We start from the raw sequence: 21661 nt of genomic DNA on the forward strand, positions 1-21661 counted from the left end.
GAGAAAAGGAAGGAAAGAGCCAGAGGTGAGGGGGGGGCGAAGATGGGGGATGGGGAAGGATGCGGAAAAGGAAGGTATGCAGCCCGGAAAGGAAGGAGGGCCACATTAGCTCGGGGTCCCGTGTTCGCTACGCACATATCCACAAAAGAGTTGTGGACCCCCTGGGGGGAATTGGGGAGGTATCTGCCCAATAAGCTGAAGGAAGTCTGCCCTTGTGACAATGAATGACAGAGGCACAAATGGTGAGGTGGGGAAGGAAAAGTGAACTGCAACAACTTGAAGACAGGTAGTCAGGGAGATAGGTTGACAATGTCATCCTGTATGAGCAGCATTACCCCCCACAAGATGCAATGCCGATATCAGGGGTCAAAACAAATCGGTAAGTAATGTGAAAGTTCAAAGTGGTCATGAGGGTCCAATTTTGTTTCCTGAATTCAGAGTACAGGGGGACACAGTGATGCTAAAAGCAGCCGTAAATCCTCTTTGTGGGACCAAAGGCCACAAACATTCCATTGGAGGGCAGTCATGAGGAAGAAGAGATGTAGGGATGTCAACTCAGCAATGGCTGAACGACAGCCAGTGTCTAGATGCTACTACAGGGCACGGAAGCAGAAGTATCCTGCTCCATGGGGTCAACAGAAGCATCAGCTTGCTTATATGGTCAGTCTGTGAAGTCCAACGTTGAAAAAGGGTTGGTGGTGTACACAGGCATGACAAATGCTGGCCGGGCTAAGGTACCACGTGGCGACACCATCTAACAGGATCTTCGAGTTGGCGAAGGTGAAGACTGTTTGCCTCTGGTGGACTTCTTCCAGCCTTTACACTTAGAGGAAGACTCGGGTGTCCATTGACTGGCGGGATGTAGAAGGTCTTCATGAGGGTACTACTACTGTCCTTTCCTGGCTACTGGTTGTGTAGCTGGTGGCTTCGCCCCTTGAGGTGAGAGTTTGACAGTGTCACATAGCCAGAGGTTGCATGTCTGTGGACATGTCCTTCATGGAACAAGGGGGTAACAAGAACTATAGGCGCCAAACGGGAGGACACTGGGTTTGTGACTAGCCAGTTATTTGCAAGCTACTTTTTCCTTTATCCCAATCTCTTTGACAGCCCACTCATCACGATACATGGGACAATCCTGCAAGGTGGTGACATGGCCACCATTGAAGTTGATACAGTGGGGAGGAGGAGGCAGACAGTCTCCCTTGTGTGCATCTGTACCACAGGTTACACATTTGGCTGGCTGTCAGAAAGACATTACAGTGTGGTTGAAATGACGATACTGGTAGCAGCGCATCACAGTCTGACTGTGATAATTTCATAGCCTGCTTTGATCTTTGACAGCAGCACCACTCTATGAAATGTGAGGAAAAAAGTGCAGGTGGGCACTAAGGAGGAATCTACCTTTTTCATTATTCGATAGACAGCAATGACCCCTGTTCAGAGAAGTAAGATTGGATTTCGGCCTCCATTAGACCGTCTAGCAGCTTGGTGTAAATTACATCACAGGAAGAAATCAAAGTTCTATGCCTGAGAATCAGACATATTTTCCAAAAGCGAAGTACCATTCCATAAACAAGAGCAGGATTTTGCAGGGGCAGCAACTGCATGAACACCTTTCTGAATAATGAACAGATCTACTGTCGCAAAGCACTGATGTCTTCAGGATGTGAGACCACAAGGAACCATGGTGCAGTGGGAAGGGGGCTTCAATCGCTAGCCTAATTACCTTTACATTTGGTAGACTGATTGTGAAGATAATTCACTGCGAGAAAATCCTCGATGATGCCAGTGTCTCCAATGGCATGCCCCTTCCAACTGGAGGGGAGGGGGGGGGGTGTTCCTTCACAAAGGTTCATATGTCTTAGGTGACTTCACACCTCCCGAACCCTGACAGAGGGATGAATCGGCAATTTGGAAGGTTGCAGCTCAGGCAATCACCCCCTCCCTGGGCCTGACCTGTACCAGGGGTATGTGCACTCTGTCAACACAGGGATAGGAATTGTGTGTTACCTAGACGTATGTTATGCATCAGGCAAGTGGCCAGGACCACGGAGGGAAAAACAAATGTGAGACTGTTCTTGCATCAGTGACAGACAATGCAGAATATTTCCAACAACATCTTAGACATTGCCCCCCCCCCCCCCCAAGGGAGGGGGAAAAAGTATAGCTAGAGGACAGACATGCAACACAGAAGGGAAGAAACGCTGTGAAGGCTGGAGCCCCATGGTAGCCAAGCACAAACCTGCCAAAGAGTGACGAGCCCCTGGAGGGGTGCCTGCGAGAGTGGAAGCTTATATCAAGTATAAGGGGAAAGGGAAAGGTGGGACACCACCATATTGAATTTCAGCGTTACCAATGTAGTAGGGTGCCACGAACTTTAAAGTCTTTTTCAGCCATATGTCCGGATACTTTTGATCACATAGTTTAAGTCTGAAAGTGGTACATCAAGCAGCAAACTCTGTATTCTACAAAGCTGCTTTGAGCACTCCAGGTACATTCAACCAGCCTGTTGTGTATTGCACTGTAGAAACTGTGAAAAATACGTTTTGCTGTTTAACTGCAGAGGACTCTGTGTTAGTTTGATAACACAATTACTGGTTAGTCCTCAAATTTTGACAGGATGTATCTTTTGCAATTATTTCATTGCTATTAAATGATAAAGCCTTTGCACTTCAGTCCAAATTTAAGAGCAACTACTTCACAAAAATTATTTTTTAACATCCATAGGTATGTTTTTAGGAAGGGATAACACTGTATACAGAGTGTCAGTTTCCATCCAGTGAATTCATAAGAAACTGCCATCCACATAGTATCTTTTACTCTGTTATATATATTTGGTTCTAGTAACATTTTATTACTTTCTAAACACTGAAAAACCAATTTAGACATTAATCCAAGACTCAAAATCAGTAATTAGGTGCCTTTAGTTAATATTACATGCTATAAAAGAAAATAATGGCAATAGTTTTGTGAATGAAGCCATTGTGTAACCACTTTTCATTTACTTTGACTGCCATACTTTCATGTGCCACAAACACACAAGAAAGGTTCTGGAAATTCAAGCACTGGTTTGAGTGTTAACTGATTGAGGGTTTTAATCATTACTACCCTGTGTAACTGCAGTAGTTTAAGTATAAATCAATGACATAAGCACATAATTCCAGTGACTTGTTGCTGGACTGTCAAGACACAGAAAGTTATTTTTCAAGCAAATGCATTTTGTAACATGAAATTTATCTCACCTGTGTTAACATCTCCAACAGAACCTTGTTTAAAGAGTGCATAAATCTCTAGGAGCTCTGCATCTGTGGGAGTGGACTTCAGCTTCTTGACATCTTCAGCTGCTTTGTTGAATCTCTGAAACAATTATATATTTTTTGTCTTAAACTCAGATTTATTTCTCCAATGAATAAATTATAAACTATTGAACAGATACATCTACACAGACATGTATTGTAATATTGTCAGCCTAGTGAAAAGAATTTGAAGCCATTTTGACTATTTTTCAACCTTCACTGTCTCAAGAAATACATGAAGGTTTTACTTTGTTACAAAGTTACTTTGTGACTGGTAGTGGTAGTTTAAAAAACCTTTACATATCTAGTGAAAATATATTTAAATAATTAAAGTTAATTTAATATGATGGTTTCCCATAATTATGAATGGAGGATATACTTTTCTGTGCAATGTGGCGACAATTTTTATTTGCAGAAATCTGTGTGACCATCTAAATGACTAGATGAGTTGTGAAAATATTGCACGTAAATATGAAATTTCCAACTTAACTGTGCCCCAAAAATTATAAACACTATATTGTTTTGAATTAATGGAACAACCGGCTGCAAACATTTATAGCATTTCCAGTTAGACTTTACTACAGTCCAGCTTGTTATGTGTGAAACTTTTGAAACCAGACTTATTATCATCACAATTTTATATTTGTTTTATGAATTCTTTGATAGTTGTTATGCAGTATTGCTCTGAAAAAAGTGAACAGTATTTTGCACCAATAACAATGTCCCCTCTTTGTACTGAATCAGACTTGCCATTCCTTATGTATGTCAAAGCCTGCTGCTAGCTCTTGTTATTGTATAGATTGTTCTCTTTTGAAACTGAGGTAGCTATGGTTATATTATGCAGTCCAGTTTGGTGAAGAATGGATGTGTGTTCAAATGCAGTGAGTTCTAGTTACTTCCTGTCAGAAATAAAACGTCAGAAGTTATATATCAAAACCACAAATATATGACATCACATGCAACAATAGTAGTGCTTGTAGAAATTTTTGAAGTGGTCCAAGTTCATTGAAGCATTTACAACTGTACTTTAAACCTCAATGGCAATTTCTCCTGCTACTTATACCGAGAATCAATCCTCATTCACATCTGTACAAACAAAATCTCTTCAACCATATTTATTATTTTGTTTTAGGGTGCAAAAACAACTGGGGTCATATGCACCCAACTGAAAACCACAGAACACAATTTCAGGGGTTAAACAACTGTACCTCAATCCCAACTGACATAAGAGAAGACAGCTAGAAAGAGGGACGTGGAGGAAGGGCTACAGAAGACGCCATACAGAAGGAGATCCAAAACTAAAAGTTAAATGGTCTTCATCATATTGCTTTGATGGATAAAAAAGTGAAACGTGGTCGACAGCCCGCACATTTGCTAGAATGGCTGATAACTGATGGCAAACCCAAGTGGGAACATAAATGGTTAAAGATGGGCATTCTGGCTGGAAATGGCACACAGTTAAAACTTTGGCACAACATGTATAAAGTGGTCGCGTAGCACCACTAGGCAAATGACGATGGCTAAAAAGGCAATGCCCAATATGAAACCTAGTTAAAATGACCTCCTCCCAGTGGGAGCACCGAGAGGTCACCCAAGCCACTGGGAAAGGCTTAAACCTGTGCTTATTCCCATAAAGGGAGGACCAATGGCAATACCAAAGGGACACCACCTCCTGACAAACGGAAACCCAGATCATTGGAGGGATTGTAGGAGCCAGTGGGCTGAGGTACGAGGACTGCAGCTTTGGTAGTGGCATTGGCAGCCTTGTTTCCTGGCAGACCGACATGACAAGGAACCCACATAAACAGCACAGTGGATCCACCAAGAGTGAGCAAGTGACAGTTTCCCTGGAGCAGTTGCACAAGGGGATGGGTGGTGTAAAGCCACAGACTTTGAAGGGCACCGAGAGAGTCTGAGCAGAGGACACAATTGGGAAGTCTGTGTCGCCAGATGCACTCTGTGGTCTGATACAGGGTGAAGAGCTCGGCTGTAAATACTGAGCAGTGTGGCAGCAGCCGGTATCGAAAGAAGTGGTCACCAACGATTAAGGCACACTATACCGCGGTCAGTCAGAGCCTTCGGTACACATGAACGTACTATCACGAAGTTTCATGCAAAGGTCTATAAACTGAAGGCAACAGTGTGAGGCTGGAATGGTGTCCTTAGGAAGTGAATGAAGGCCAAAGTTAACATGGGCTGCTTCACGAAGCCCACTGGGAAAGTAGAAGGTAGTGTGAAGTTAAGCCACTGGAGAATGTGCCAGAAGCTTATGCCAGGATATAACAGAAGAGGGACACATCCCCCATACTGGCAATGAAAGGAGTCATCGAAGGAGGCAGCATAGGACAGGTGGCCACGCATGGCACACAAATGACATGCATACCTGCTGAGGAGAAAGTCACAGTGATAGGACAGTGGTAGTTCATCACCTTCAGCTTACACACACTCAACTGGGCTAGTGTAAAAGGCACTGGTGGGCAAATGGATGCCACAATTGTGGATAGTGTTGAGACTGCATAAAAGGGATTGAAATGTAGATGCTTCAAGCACCCACAGTCAAGTTTCGAATGGACAAGGGACTGGTACAAACAGAGGAGGCTGGTTCGATCTGGACCCCAGGAAGAAACATTGAGGACCCACAGGACACAGATTTTTTTTTGTTGGGGTTTAAGGGCGCTCAACTACTAAGGTCATTAGCGCCCAGTCACAATTGTTAGAGCACATAGAATCTAGTAAAACTCAAGGGGAAGGGGGGGGGGGGACACCAGAAAGTCCTTACAAAGATGCAGATAAAATAAGTAAAAGAGTTAGATGTCTTTGGACAAGCCAGTCAAAGTTATAAAACGAAGAACACGAGCAGCTGCTCGAGTGTCATCAGCTAAAATATCAGGTAAAGTAGATGGCAGGGACAGGACAACACGAGATTGACTAAAGCGGGGACACGACAATAAAACATGGCGCACTGTTAATGCATGACCACAAGGGCACTGCGGGGCTGGGTCACCGGAGAGCAGGTAGCGGTGGCTAAACCGGCAATGCCCAATCCGCAACCTGGTCCGAAGGACCTCTTCTCACCGAGATGGTCGGGAGGAGGTTGTCCAAGCAGTTGGGAACGGTTTTACTGCCCGGAGCTTGTTTCCTTGAAGTGATGACCAAGTATCCCACCACGACGGCACAAGCCTCTTACAAACAACCCCACTAATGTCAGATGACGGGACAATGGGAGGCTGGCCGAGGCAGGAGGACTGCAGCCTTGGCTGCAGCATCAGCAGCCTCATTCCCAGGCACTCCTACATGGCCGGGAACCCACAGAAAGCTGACAGGAGAGCCATTTGCAGCAAAAGAATGGAGGGTCTGCTGGATCCGTTGCACCAAGGGATGGACCGGATATGGAGCTCCAAGGCTCTGAAGAGCACTCAGTGAATCAGAGCAGAGTACATACAATGAATGGCGGTGGCGGCAGGCATACTGAACGGCCTGATGTAGAGCAAAAAGCTCGGCCATAAAGCTGGAACATTGGTCGAGGAGCCGGTATATAAAGGTGACGGCCCCGACGACAAAGGCACAGCCGACACCATCGTCAGTTTTGGACCCATCAGTGTAAATACAGGTGTGACTGGCAAGTCGCGCACGAAGTTCGACAAACCGTGAGCAATACACTGCAGCCGGAGTACCCTCCTTCGGGAGCGAACTGAGGTCGAGATAAATACGAACCACAGCCTGGAGCCAAGGTGGTGTCGGGCTCTCACCCTCTCTGAAGGTGGTAGGGAGGGCAAAATCCAATTGTCGAAGCAGGCGACGGAAGCGGACTCCAGGGGGCAGCAGGGCAGACACATACAACCCGTACTGACGGTCGAGAGAATCGTGGAAGGACTGATAAGAGGGGTGGTCAGGCATTGACAACAGCCGGCAGGCATACCGACACAGCAGTACGTCGTGCCGGTAGGTCAATGGTAATTCGACAGCTTCAGCATGAAGACTCTCGACGGGACTAGTGTAGAAGGCACCGGTCGTAAGACGTAACCCCCGATGGTGGATGGAGTTGAGACGGCGTAAGAGGGATGGCCGAGCAGACGAGTAGACGAAGCTCCCATAATCCAGCTCCGATCGGACTATGGACTGATACAAGCGAAGCAGGACAGTGCGATCCACTCCCCAAGATGAACCACTAAGAACTCTGAGGATATTAAGGAAACGTGTACAACGGGCCGCCAAATAAGAGACGTGCGGAGACCAACAAAGTTTCCTGTCCAGTGTGAGCCCTAGAAACTTAGTTGTTTCTACGAATGGGAGAACAATGGGACAGAGATGTAAGGATGGCGGAAGGAACGCTTTATATCGCCTAAAGTTGATGCAAACCGTCTTTTCAGAGAACCGGAAGCCATTTGCCACACTCCTGAGTATAGGCTGTCTAGACAACGCTGAAGGCAGCGCTCCAGGAGGCATGTTCTCTGGGCACTGCAGTAGATCGCAAAGTTATTGACAAAGAGAGCCTGAGACATTAGGTGGAATGCAATCCATAATTGGATTGATCGCGATGGCAAAAAGGGCTACGCTCAAGACGGAGCCCTGAGGCACTCCGTTCTCCTGGAGGAAGACGTCGGACAATACGGAACCCACACATACCCTAAACTTTCGATCTGTTAAAAAGGAATCAATAAAAAGGGGCAGACGACCGCGTTGACCCACCTGTGCATAGTGCCGAGGATAACTCCTCTCCAACAGGTATCATAAGCCTTCTCCAAATCGAAGAACACGGCTACCGTTTGGCGCTTTCGCAAAAAGTTGTTCATGATGAATGTCGACAAGGTCACAAGGTGGTCAACGGCGGAGCGGCGGCGACGAAAGCCGCATTGAACATTGGTAAGTAGCCGTCGATATTCAAGAATCCAGACTAACCTAGCGTTAACCATGCGGTCCGTCACCTTACAGACACAGCTTGTAAGAGAAATGGGGCGGTAACTAGAAGGAAGGTGTCTATCCTTCCCAGGTTTGGGTATAGGAACAACGACGGCGTCATGCCAACGCATGGGGACCTGACCTTCGGTCCAGACACGATTGTAGGTACGAAGAAGGAAGCTTTTGCCTGCCGGAGAAAGGTGTGCCAGCATCTCTACGTGAACGGCATCTGGTCCCGGAGCAGAGGACCGGGACAGTGCAAGCGCACGTTTGAGTTCCCGCATAGTAAAGGGGGCATTATAAGTTTCCAGATTCAGCGAGTGGAAGGAAGGTCGCCGAGCCTCTTCTGCCTCTTTCCTGGGAAGGAAGGCAGGGTGGTAATGGGCGGAGCTTGAAACCTCCGCGAAAAAGCGGCCGAAGGCGTTGGAGACAGCCACGGGATCAACGAGGACCTCATTACCTGAGGTCAGGCCAGGTACCGAGGAGTGGGCCTTAATGCCCGACAGCCGGCGCAGGCCACCCCAAACGACAGAAGAGGGAGTAAAACTGTTAAAGGAGCTGGTGGAAGAGGCCCAACAAGCTTTTTTGCTGTCTTTGATGACTCTATGGCATTGCGCTCTGAGTCGTTTGTATCCAATACAATTCGCCAACGTAGGATGGCGGCGAAAGGTGCGTAAAGCACGTCGTTGAGCACGGATAGCGTCTCTACAAGCCTCATTCCACTAGGGGACGGAAACGCGACGTGAAGAAGAGGTAGTACGAGGAATGGAACGTTCGGCAGCATTGATGATAACAGGCGTGAGGTATTCGACCTGACTGTCACAACTGTGAAAATCGTGGTCCGGAAAGGTCGCCAGGGAGGAGTAAAGTCCCCAGGTCAGCTTTCGGTATGTTCCAGCTCTAAGGACGTGGGGATGTGTGGTGCAGGAGACGAACGACACAGGGGAAGTGGTCGCTCGAATAGGTGTCAGAAAGGACATACCACTCGAACCGACGGGCAAGAGTGGTAGAACAGATCGAAAGGTCCAAGTGGGAGTAGGTATGAGTAGAGTCCGAGAGGAAAGTCGGGGCGCCAGTATTGAGGCAGACAAGATTGAGATTGTTGAAGACATCCACCAAGAGGGAGCCTCTTTGACAGGATGCAGGAGAGCCCCAAAGGGGATGATGGGCATTGAAGTCGCCAAACAATAAAAATGGCGGGGGAAGCTGAACGATCAGGTGCATCATGTCAGCCCAACTAACAGCAGATGACGATGGAGTGTAGATGGTACAAACTGAAAAAGTAAAGGCAGAAAGAGTAATATGGACAGCTATTGCTTGCGGTGGGGTGGTCAATGGGATGGGATGGTAATAGACATCGTCCCGAACGAGCAACATGACCCCCCCCATGAGCTGGAGTACCGTCCGCAGGGGTGAGGTCAGACCGCTCCGAGGTATAGTGGGTAAAAGCAATACTGTCAGTTGTGCGCAACTTGGTTTCCTGGAGACCAAGGACGAGCGGACAGTGCAGGCGGAGGAGCAGTTTTAATTCCTCCCGATTAGATCGAATACCTCTTATGTTCCAATGTAACAAGGCCATCGCTAGTCAGAAAAAAGGGGGAACGAAACAGGTGAAGAGCTGGTCACCTCGAGGGCCAGGTTTCGAGGGAACAACGCTACAACCGGCGGGAGGTGGATCCTGTTCCATCGAGTCGTCGCCAGCGGCGGCCGCTTTCCCGGGTTGCGTAGGAGGGGCAGCATCATTCGCCGACGAGAGGCCAGCTGAGCGCCTGGCAGCAGAGCGTCCCGGCGAAACTGAGGACGGCCGGGAGCAGCGACTCACGGATGGAGAGTCAGACGAAACGCGCCGGGGTGGAGAGGGGGATAGGGGGATAGAGACTACTTCTTTGAGGCCTTCTTGGAAGTCCGAGGAGGCACAGGGATGGTGGGCTGGACCCGAAGAAGGTCCTCCCGCGCGGGGTCCGTTTTGGAACGCCGGACCTCTGAAGCCGGGGTCCGGAACGTTTCCCTGATGGACACCTGAGAATAGGATCGCTTCTCAGGCGGCGGCGGCGGCGGCGGCGGCGGAGGAGGAGGAGGAGGAGGAGGAGGAGGAGGAGGAGGAGGAGGAGGAAGGGTGGCCCCTGGGGCAGAGGGTGCGGGGGAGGAGGATTTGGAAGGGAGGGATTTGGGAACTGGAGGCATAGACCCCGGATGGGGGGAGGAGGTGGAGGGGAGACAGGATAGGGGTGAGGATACTGTGGAAGGAGTGGACACGACTGAGGCAAACGAAGTTGTCAATGTCACGGGATGATACGCGGGGCAGTCTAAAGATCTAGGCGAGTGGATGCCAGGACAATTAACGCACCGAGGTGGTGGGGTGCATGTATGTTCCTCACGAAGAGGACGTCCACAATCGCCACAAAGGGGCTCAGCCTCACACTGTGACGACATGTGCCCAAAGCGCAAACACCGAAAGCAGCGCATAGGAGGTGGGACGTAAGGTCGCACGTCGCACCGGTAGCACATCACCTTTACCTTCTCCGGGAGAACGTCCCCTCGAAGGCAAGGATAAAGGCCCCGGTGTTGACGCGACGGTCTTTGGGGCTGCGCTGGACTCGCCGGACGAAATGCACGCCTTGGCGCTCCAGGTTGGCCCTGAGCTCCTCATCAGATTGCAGCAGGAGGTCCCGATGAAAAATAACCCCCTGCGTCCTATTCAGTGCCAGATGCGGGACAATGGACACTGGGATGTCCCCTAGTCGGTCGCACGCCTGGAGCGCCGCCGACTGTGTGGCGGAGGTCGTCTTTATAAGAATGGACCCCGAACGCATTTTACTGAGAGCCTCGATTTCCCCGAAGATGTCCTCGGTGTGCTGAACAAACAACATGGGCTTGGAGGTGGCGAACGTCCCCCATCGGTCCGAGAACAGACCAAATAGCGGGGGAAGTACTTCGCCCCAAGCCGGCGGGCCTGTCCTTCCTCCCAGGGAGTGGCCAAGGGGGAAAGGGCAGGAGAACCAGAATCAGTACCTTTCTTTTTAAAAGACTCGGCCGCAGAGCGACCTGATACATGTTGACGTTTCATCTGCGAAACGTCCGCCCCGATACCACCCACTCCGACCAGGGGCTCTCCCCACGGGCGCCACCCAGCCTCAGCAAGGGCCACCTGGCAGGATGACCGTTGCCGGGAGTCCTGGTGCCCCAAGGAGACTAGTATCTACTCCTTGGCCGACATGGGGAGGGTGCAGCTCAGGTATCGGCAGTACGATCCCTGTGTAGTCAGGGGGCTACAACCTAGAGGGTACATGACGACCCCACCACAACGGGCTGGCTACCGTGCTGGATTTCGGGTGCCATGGAAAGTCCATTATGATCGTAGGTGCAGATGGGGACGCACTATGGGCGTAGCTTATACAACCCATCAGGCGTTTAGGCCCAATTTGATGAACAGTGGGTATGGTTACAACGCCGTTACAATGCTGAGTGCCAAGGTCTTAGTGCACGGAGGACCAGTAAGGCGTCCTTCCCCAAAAGGCTTGTACTTCTGTAGAATTTTGAGAAATGGAGGTCAAACCCCAAGGAGGACCATCACATGGAAGGCTGAAACGGTTGAAACTCCTTTTAGTCGCCTCTTACGACAGGCAGGAATACCTTGGGCCTATTCTTACCCCGGACCTGCAGGGGGGACAGGACACAGAGACTGCCTACAGCAGGCTGCCATTTAAGACCCATGGGAGGACCAAGATTGTTTCCTATCGAGGATGAGGCCCAGGAATTTCATAATTTCAATGAATGGAAGAGCAACAGACCCAAGATGTAAAGATGGTGGGAGAAACCAATTGCACCACCAGAGATTCATACAGACAGTTTCTTCAGTGGAAGAACAGAAGCCATTGTCAATGCTCCAGGAGTAAAGACGATCAAGATAGCACTGAAGACACTGCCCATTGAGACAGGTCCGTTGAGAACTGCAGTAGATGGCAAAATCGTCACCAAAAAGGGAGCCATAGATGCCAGGTAGGAGACAGGCCATGATATGATATGATTAGTGGTGATAGCAGAGAGGACGATGCTCAGGACAGAACCTTGAGGCACACCGGTTTCCTGGATAAAGGTGTCCGACAAGGCAAAACCCACATGCACCTTGAAAGCTCTTAAAAATTCCTGAAGGACACAGGGCAGGCAGCTACAGACACACTATGTGTAAGGAGTACAGATGATACCCGTTCTCCAGCAGGTGTCCTACGCCTTCTCCAAATGGAAAAACTTAGCCTATCTGGGATTTCCACAGAAAACCATTCCTGACATCAGTGGACAAAGTGACGAGATGGTGAAATGCAGAACGCCGTGCTCAAAATCCACAGTGCAGTCGTTAGTAAATTGCGAGACTCGAGCCACCGTACCAGCTGGCCATCAATCATAATTTCTATCACCTAGCAAACACAGCTCATGAGATGAGGCTGTAGCTAGAAGGTTTATCCTTACTGGGCTTAGTTATGGTTATGATGGTGGCTTCACACCAACATTCAGGAAATGTGCCCTCTGCCCAGATTCGGTTGTACAAAATTAAGCAGAAAGTGCTTGCCCACAAGAGGAAGGTGCTGCAACATCTGAATGATAACAGTGTCTAGCCCTGGGGCAGAGGATCAGGATCAACAGAGCATGATCTAGCTTCCTCATATTTAAGGCGGCATTGTAGCACTAACGATTCTGAGAAGAGAAGGGTATTGCCTGGGCAGCCTCCACTTTTTTTATGGAGGAAGCCATGGTGATAGTAGGAAGAGCTCGAAATTTCCGCAAAATGGCGGCCAAGTGTTTGAGATAGCAATAGGGTCCACGATGACAACGTCTGTCCGTTACTGTCAGGCCAGAAATTAGCGAATGGATCTTGGTCCCAGAGAGCCATCAGAGGTTGCCCCACATGACAGAGGAAGGGATGGAACTGTTGAAAGATCTAGTGAATGAAATATAAATAGATCGTTTGCTATCCTGAAGAACATCATGATACTTTGCATGCATATATTTGTAACGATTGCAGTTTGGCATCTTAGCCTGATTGTTGCATCACAAATGCCTCAGTCCACCAAGGGACTGGGACATGGTGAGAGATTCCACCTGGTCATCACGAAAGGGGGAAATCTTTGCCTTCGACGGTTCTCAGGGAGGCCTAAAGCCACCAGTCAGCCTTAGTAAGCTGCCATTTGGGAGTGCACACAGGTGGGGTAGGAGTTAGCATATGGATATCACATGGGAAATGTGTCGCTTAAGAAGGTGTCAGAACAGACCGCTCAAGGTGCTGGGAAAGCTGGGCATTGCAGAGGGATTGCTCCAAATGGAAATAGGTGTGCGAGGAGTCAAAGGAATGTGGGCGCTCCAGCATTTAAGGCAGAAGAGGTTGAACTGTTGAAAATCAGCCAAGAGGGCATCTGACAGGTTCAGAGAGAACCCCAAAGGGGATGATGTGCATTAAAGTCATCGAGTAGCAGGACTGGGTGAGGTGGCTGTCTAATAAGCTGAAGGAAGTCCGCCCTGGGGACATCGAATGATGGAGGGATATAAATGGCAGAAAGGGTAAACCTCAGATGAGGAACGAAAAGGTGAGCTGCAACAGCTTGAAGACGGGTAGTCAGTGAGATGGGTTGACTGAACATCATCCCTATGAGCAGTGTAATGCCCCATAAGATGGAATACCGACCTCAGGGGAAGGTCAAAACGAATCAGGGAACAATGTTAAAGGTCAAAGTGGTCCTCAGGATACAATATATTGTTTCCTGAAGGCCGATTACTAGGGGAGGCTGCGATGCTAAAAGCAGTCGTTAATCCTCTTTGTGGGACTTAAGGCCGTGAATGTTCCATTGGCGGATTCGTTGGTTTGGGGTATAAAGGGACCGAACTGCAGGGTCATCAGGGTCATCAGTCCTGACACAAAGAAGGCGCAAGGTAACATCCAAATTTAGTTAAAGTGAGAGGGATTAAAAGAATGGGGAACCAAACAAAGAGAAAACGAAAGAAACGAACAAGAAAGGGGGGAAAATCTCACAAGGAGAAGCAGAGGAAGATATTAAAACCAGAGAGATTGCCTGGGCTGTCTGATCACAAGAATAAAAGAAGATGAGCCAGCCACTCTGCAACACACTAAAATGTCCAGCCAAAAAGACAAGGCGAGATGAAAACACAGAGGAAAGATGAACTCCAAGACAAACAAATGCAAAGGAAGGGTGACAGAGTTAAAATGGAGGGAGGGTGGAGGCCTCAAATAAGGCCAGATGCCCACCCTTAGATGCTACCATAAAAACCACCTCACAAATAGAACTTAAAAACTGAATCTGCTGTTGAGGCATTGTCACCCAATACCGTAGGTAGGGTGCAGGGAAGGGTGAAAGCCCGGCGCTTTACACACCAGCAATGCGAATCAAATCGGTGAAGGGGAAGTTCGTACAGTATCCCTTTCGAGAAGTCCGCGATCACGTACTTACGGCAGGCCAAACGGATCACAAGGCTCCTTTGGGCCGGCACATTTGACTCTTCAAGCAATCAACAATGCTTCGAGGCGTCTCTGTCATTCACCACCAGACGTCTGTGTTTCTAATGGAGTATGAATTGCTATTAAGACATTTCATTGAAATTAAAGTTTTTATTTCAGAGGCTGGAACACCACTATATAGGTTCGACTGCAGTTTTCTAGAGAAATATACATGTGTTAATATCTGCTGGGGCTTTAAGATGGTGCCCTGTTCTTCCCGGTTCTGCAAACTTTTAAATGTTCATTATTTCCGTCTTACACGGAGCTGCCTTACATCTAATTCCTGTTTCTTTTGCAGTAACAAAGCAAGTTAAGCAATTTCCAGAAACAACCAACGTGATAATTAGGATCTTCTAGGACAACCTGTTCTTTGGAATTTGCGTTTCAGAACATCACTGATATTTGTTAATCACATACGCCATACATAATGTTTAATACACAACTGGTGAATCTGTTCAACGTTTGTGTTAAGGGGCTCCAGAAAGGCTCAAAATCATGAAAAGTTCAATTTTTACTTTTTTGCGTTTTCTGAATCTGCAGACTATTACCTTTTAATAGATATATAATTTATTCAATTCCGAAGACTACAACTATTTTTAAATTTTTTTTTGAAATGTGTTCTACATGGGCGTGACCCACTGTGGCGCTGTTAAACTGCTGTCAAATGGTGTTATTATTAACGTCCGTGTTCATCAGGTACATTTTAGTGATGTGAGATAAAGTATGTGTTGTGGCTAACCTGTGATGGTTCAATATATATCGCTGGTGTGATTGTCGATTGTTTCATGTTTACTCTGTCGTTATCTCGAAAATATTCGTAATTCTGTTTCTTGAGTCTCTGTTTTGTTGAAGTATAATAATGAGTAAAAGTAAAGTTATTAGAAATCCTCTGAAGGCTTTTAAGAAAAGGAGAAATGTTAGAAAGCCAAAGGTATGTGTTATTACTGTAAACAATAAAGACGATAACCAAGTGAGTGAACCTAACCTCTCAAGTACACCTGCCCATAGCAGTCAAAGTGGGAAAGAAAATACTTCACAGAAGAAGCTTGGTTCAATGAGTGAAAACTATGAATGTTTTATGGGCGAATCGGATGTGAATGAAATATTTGATATGTCGGTTCTCAAAGGAATTTTTTCAAACTGTGTAAGATGTATTCATTGTAGTGAAGTTGGCCTGGAACTCTCCATAATAAAGCACGTAGGACTTGCTAGTGAAATACAACTGAAATGTGATAAGTGTTCATACATGACCACCTTTTGGAACAGTGTTGCAGTAACTGCAACTGAAGAAAATGGTAGCAAAATCTACGAACACAACATTAGATTTGTTTATTCCTTGCGTTCAGTTGGTAAGGATGCTACTGCAGGTGCAATTTTCTGTGGCATCATGAATCTTCCAAATCCCCCAACCAAGTTTACGACCTATAATAAATTAATAGGGTCTAAAGTAGAAGATGTCTGTATAGAATCTATGAAGAACGCTGTGGAAGAGGCAGTAATGGAAAATAATCGTAACAGATTTGACTGCAGCGTTCGATGGTACCTGGCATAAACGGGGACACATCTCTTCGTGGTGTAGTATCTGCCACCAGTATGTATACAGGGAAAGTTTTAGATGTAGCAGTAATATCAAAGTATTGTAGATGTCCACAAAAATATAAAGGTACACATGAAAATAATTGCAAAGCTAACTATAGTGGCAGTAGTGGAGGAATGGAAGTGGCTGGTGTTGCCAGAATATTCCAGCGATCTGAGGCGTGTGATAAAGTGCGATATGTTAATTACCTTGGTGACGGTGATTCTAAAAGTTTCAAACATGTTCAAGGACTGAAGCCCTATGGTGATGATGTAGTGCAGAAATTTGAGTGTATTGGACACGTACAGAAGCGAATGGGAACAAGACTTCGGCGACAAAGCTTCGTACAAAAAACAAAAACTCAGTGATGGTAAAGGGTTGGATGGGAAGGGAAGGTTAACTGACAGTGTAATTGACAAAATACAGAACTATTATGGAATGGCTATTAGGCAAAATACACAAAGTGTCGACGAAATAATGAAGGCTGTTTGGCCTTTTTTTTTCATACTTCTTCAACCGATGAAAATCCCCAACATAGCTTGTGTCCCAAAGAAGAAGACAGTTGGTGTAAATATAACAAAGGATTGCTAACTGGTGAAGTGTACACTCATAAGCATAGTCTGCCTCATGCAATAATGGAAGTGATAAAACCTATTTTCAGAGACTTAGCAGCACCTGAACTGTTGAAAAAGTGTATTCACGGAAAAACTCAAAACCCCAATGAAAGTGTAAATAGTGTTATATGGTCGAGAATCCCCAAGAATGTATTTGTTGGAATAGAAACACTTCACTTTGGTGTGTATGATGCTGTTGCGACTTTCAATGATGGCAACATTGTAAGGAGCAAGGTATTTAGAAATATGGGAATGAATATAGGTTCTAACATGGTACGAGCGATGCTTGCTTTAGACAAGGAACGCCTTCAGGCTGCAGACAGGGCTGTAAAGAGTCTAGAAATACAAGCAAGAGTAAACAGGAGGAGGAACAAGAGGAAGCTGGAGGAGGAGTTTGCAGAGGATGAAGATAATCCAGCCTATGGACCTGGAATGCACTAAAAAGTTAATCCAATCTTTGTCGCTCGATTCCCAAAACTTTTATTTTCTCATACTAATTACATGTTTTCTAAGGATCTTCCAAACATATTTGTTTCAAACTTTCAGTAAATGTTACACAGTACCTTCTGCATAATTTAACGCAGCCTTTTTCCAAATAACTGTATTTTTGAATATATAAATAAAAAATTGCAAGAAAATGTTGTGAATTTTCATTACAATTGAAAAAAAATCATCTTTAATAACTGAACTAAAATTTTGTAAAATCCCTGTGTTAAGTTGTAGCCCATATTCCAATAAATAATCTGTAAAAAGTTCAACTTCCTACCTCAAATACTTTGTGAGGAATGATGTAATTTATAAGCGTTATTTTAACATTGCAAGTATAGGGCGTTCCGGAGCCCCTTAAGCATCTTTAGAAGTACACGACGCAATGCTTATTACAATGACACGAGTAACATGTCGACCTAACACCAACAGGCATCCTGCAAAACTCGGATCTTGCAATTCTAACAGAAACCTTCCTGATAGACAGCTGGCAACATTAAGATTTCTATAATTATCAACTAATGCCAAAGAAGGGAGGAAGAGGACGACCCATGGGAGGAATATCTATCCTACTGAAACCCTGGATGACGCCCACCAAAAAAAATCATAAAACAAGAAAATAGTATGCTAATAGAAGCGGCAAACAAATATAATTGCAGCCTATTTTAAACCGCACACAAATGCTGTAGAAATAATTGACGGAATAGTCACACTCATCAAACAATGCAACAGCAAACCCACCATTATTGCAGGCGATCTCAACTGCAGAATAGACACAAAACTGTAAAACAAAACTAGTCGTTGAAACCCTAGAAGAAGATGGTTGATATCGCATTAACAAGAGGAGACAGAAGGAAGTATTCAACCAATATGGCATGACTCCATTACTCCTATACGAAAGCACATTCCAATGAATATAAAAATAAATATCGTCACGTCACTGCCAGCAAGAAAGACCCACCAAATCACACAAAGAAAAATTGATATAGAAAAATTAACAAATCAGCAAGAACAATTAACACAAATTGAAACTTTCATAGAGGAAGGAGACCTTGAAAAAGCAACAGACCAAATAGAAGACCTAAAAAATTCAGTGATACAAACAATCCCCAAAACAAGGACGGCCAAAAGATGGTTTGATGCTGAATGCTACAGCAAAAGGAACACTGTTCTAAGAACCCTCCACAGACTAAGAAACCAGCATGACGAGGAAACACAAACTGTACGCAGAAGAGAGAAGAATCTAAAAAAACCAGTAGAAGAGAAGAAAAAAGAATACATAGAGAGGCAAAAAGAGAAGCGGATGAAGCAGAGAAAGACCCATACATAGCAGCAAGACCAAGAAAAATGGCTCATACACCAAATATAGACCTGAAGGAATGGGAAGACCACTTCAGTAAGATACTGAACAAATGAGGAATCAAAACACCCCCAAAGAAAGAGAAACATCAAACTAAGGAAAAAGACAATACATGGGAACCCCTAAATGAAGATGACGTGAAAGAATTAATAAAAGCACTCAAGAACAAGAACAAGAAAGCAGCAGGACCTGATAATATATATAATGAACATATAAAAGATGCAAAAGAGGCCCTCCAACACATATGCACCAAACTGTTTAACAAATGCCTGGAACTTTGAAGAATTCCGACACAATGGAGACACTCGACAATAAAAGTTCTCTACAAAGGTAGAGGAGACCCAATGGACCCAAACAAGTACAGAGGTATAGCCCTGGAAAATGCTCAATTCAAGATGTTTTCAAAGATAATAACACAAAAATCCAAGCCTCTGTGGACAGTCATCTCCCAGAACGACAAATGGGTTTCAGATCTGGAAGATCAACACTTACAGCAGTCAGGCTTCTTCTAAACAACATCGATGATGCGCTACAAAAGAAAAATGTTCTACACAGTGTTCATAGACTTTACCAAAGCCTTTGACCTATTGGAAAGAGAGCTCATAGTCCGAAAACTGGAAAACAATGGGAGAAGATAGCGTATGGGCAAGAATAGTCAAGTCAATCCTCGAATATAACTTTATTACAATATCAGACAACCTCTCTTTTTCGAACCCCATTCTGCAATCGAACGGAGTCTTACAGGGTGACCCAATGAGCCCTTTGCTGTACATTCTTGCCACTGAAGAAGTACTCCGAATTGGAGAAAATGAAGATGTGTATGTATATGCATACGCTGACGACATAGCCGTAGGATCAACAGATATGCAGAAGCTGCAGAGAATCATTGAGAAAATAGATGGTGCAGTGAACACAAACTACACAAACATAACGAAGACAGAAATGGTAATTTTCAGAAAAGGAGGCAAAACACCCAAGAATGCGGAAATCAGTATCAGAGGACAAAAAATAATCTCAGACTTTAAATACCTAGGAGTGACATTGCAACCAACAGCCAAATGCTTCACAAAACATACAAGAGAACGCACAGCCCAAGCAATAATGGGATGGAGGTTATATGGGACCACCTGACAGAAAAAATCTAGAAACACTAGAAAAGGTAAAATCGACCTATCTAAAAAGAGCACTAGGTCTCTCAAAGACAACAAGATCTAGACTAGTGTACCTGCTAGCGAGAGAGACATTCCTAATTGAAGACATCAGACTTCGATATATGACGCCACACACCAGGGCTTCCAGAAAGCAACTGAAGATCATGGAGGACAAACGAGAAAAAATATGGCCGGAGTTTTATGGCACCGAAGCAATGACGAACCGCTCATGGACAGCACCAAACTTCGAACAGCGACATGTCGTAACTTGACTTTCTATTCACGGCTTTCGTCATCTAATCTGAAAAAACAAAACTTATCACGACCCAACCGCAACATGTGTATGTGAACTGTGTAACGAAGCCTGTGAACGATATCACATAGAACTGTGCAGTAGAAGAGTGAAATCGATAAATGAATATGCAAAAATGTAAAATGTTAAGCTAAGTAACTGTATATGGCTATTTGGCTGCAATTTTATTAAATTAATAATTTAGCATTGTGGTAATTTATATACGCACGATAAACCAACTGTAATTTAATATTTCACAGTATGCAACATTTAACACCTTTTGCCACGATTCCATTTGACATCCCAGGCAGCGGAAATTGTGCACAGAAAAGCTCACAGTCTGCTTGAGTAAAATTATGACAGTATGTTATTTGCCGAATTAAGAGGCCCGTGCGTAAAATGTTAAAAATCGGATACGAAATTTCTTCTCATCGCACAGCTTTCTACATAAATACGTTTTATACCACTATCATTTGAAAAAATGAGTTTAAATTTGGTATGACGATCACTGAAATACGTCCACCCTTTGCTCTTATCAAAGCCGAGTGCGGATTTCAGCCGACGAAAATTCAGGCCAGCCGCACCTCTTGTCTGAGCAGCGGCAGTGATTTAATTGCTTAAGAAAAGCAACATCTGCGAATGCAGATTTCCGCACAGGGCACTATTCACAGGTATATCGCGGATATTTGCACTCGCGCAAACCTCTAACGATAACATATATTCTTTAGAACTTCATAGTTTACTGCACTAGTTTGTAGCGATTTAATGCGGCGAAGGAATTACCATGGTATGCGGTCTCCATAGTTCTTCGGTACGCAAAAACTTGCGTAACAAAGGAACCCTTTGAGTGCGAGGTCGCAAATTCAATCTTTAGTAAGAGTCATTTGAAAGTTAGTGTTAACAGTTACTACAGGAAAAATGTTAGCTGCTAACGTCTCACCGTGTGAATCAGGAGGGCGACAGAAAATTAGTGTCCGGGAGGTGCAGAGATCAACCTATGGGTTGTATTCATTACACTTCACAAAATGGACATCGTCGACATTCAAGAAACGGTCAGAACAAACCATTAAGTTGCACCATGAACACCGAATGAAAAACGGAGCACTGCAGTGATAACGAAGGTTCGCACCATCAAGATCGAAGGCGAACTCTTTGGGAGTTACAAACCGTGCACAACGTTCAACTAGGTATCCACTCTTAAAGGACGCATATAGAGTGTTGGTGTAACGCTGTAATGAGAACTGATTGAATGTGATGGCGTGCAACCGAAAGCGAAACAGTGTCGGGGCTTATCGTGAAACTGGCTATCCTCTAAGATGCAGCCGCTTATAGTGTGACAATATGTTTTATAGACACTGAAAAAAACAAATATCCAGAAGCTGAATTTTTCCAGTCGTTCCAGGTGGTGGCACGAACTGCAATGTCACTTTTCAAGAGGGATAGTTTGCTGTAAGGGAGGATCAGTTTTACACGCAGACCTGG

At 45.5% G+C, this 21661-nt stretch overlaps 1 protein-coding gene across 1 annotated transcript in view; it reads right to left on the reverse strand.

Moving 5' to 3' along the window:
* Window positions 1–21661, reverse strand: part of LOC126252020 (acyl-CoA-binding protein-like) — a 112443-nt gene that overhangs the window by 19223 nt on the left and 71559 nt on the right. The window contains exon 3 of the mRNA XM_049952806.1: window positions 3243–3357. Within this exon, the coding sequence (XP_049808763.1) occupies window positions 3243–3357 (115 nt within the window). The remainder of the gene's footprint in view (window positions 1–3242; window positions 3358–21661) is intronic.

This window comes from Schistocerca nitens, chromosome 4 (genome assembly GCF_023898315.1).
Source record: "Schistocerca nitens isolate TAMUIC-IGC-003100 chromosome 4, iqSchNite1.1, whole genome shotgun sequence".
Lineage (NCBI taxonomy): Eukaryota > Metazoa > Arthropoda > Insecta > Orthoptera > Acrididae > Schistocerca > Schistocerca nitens.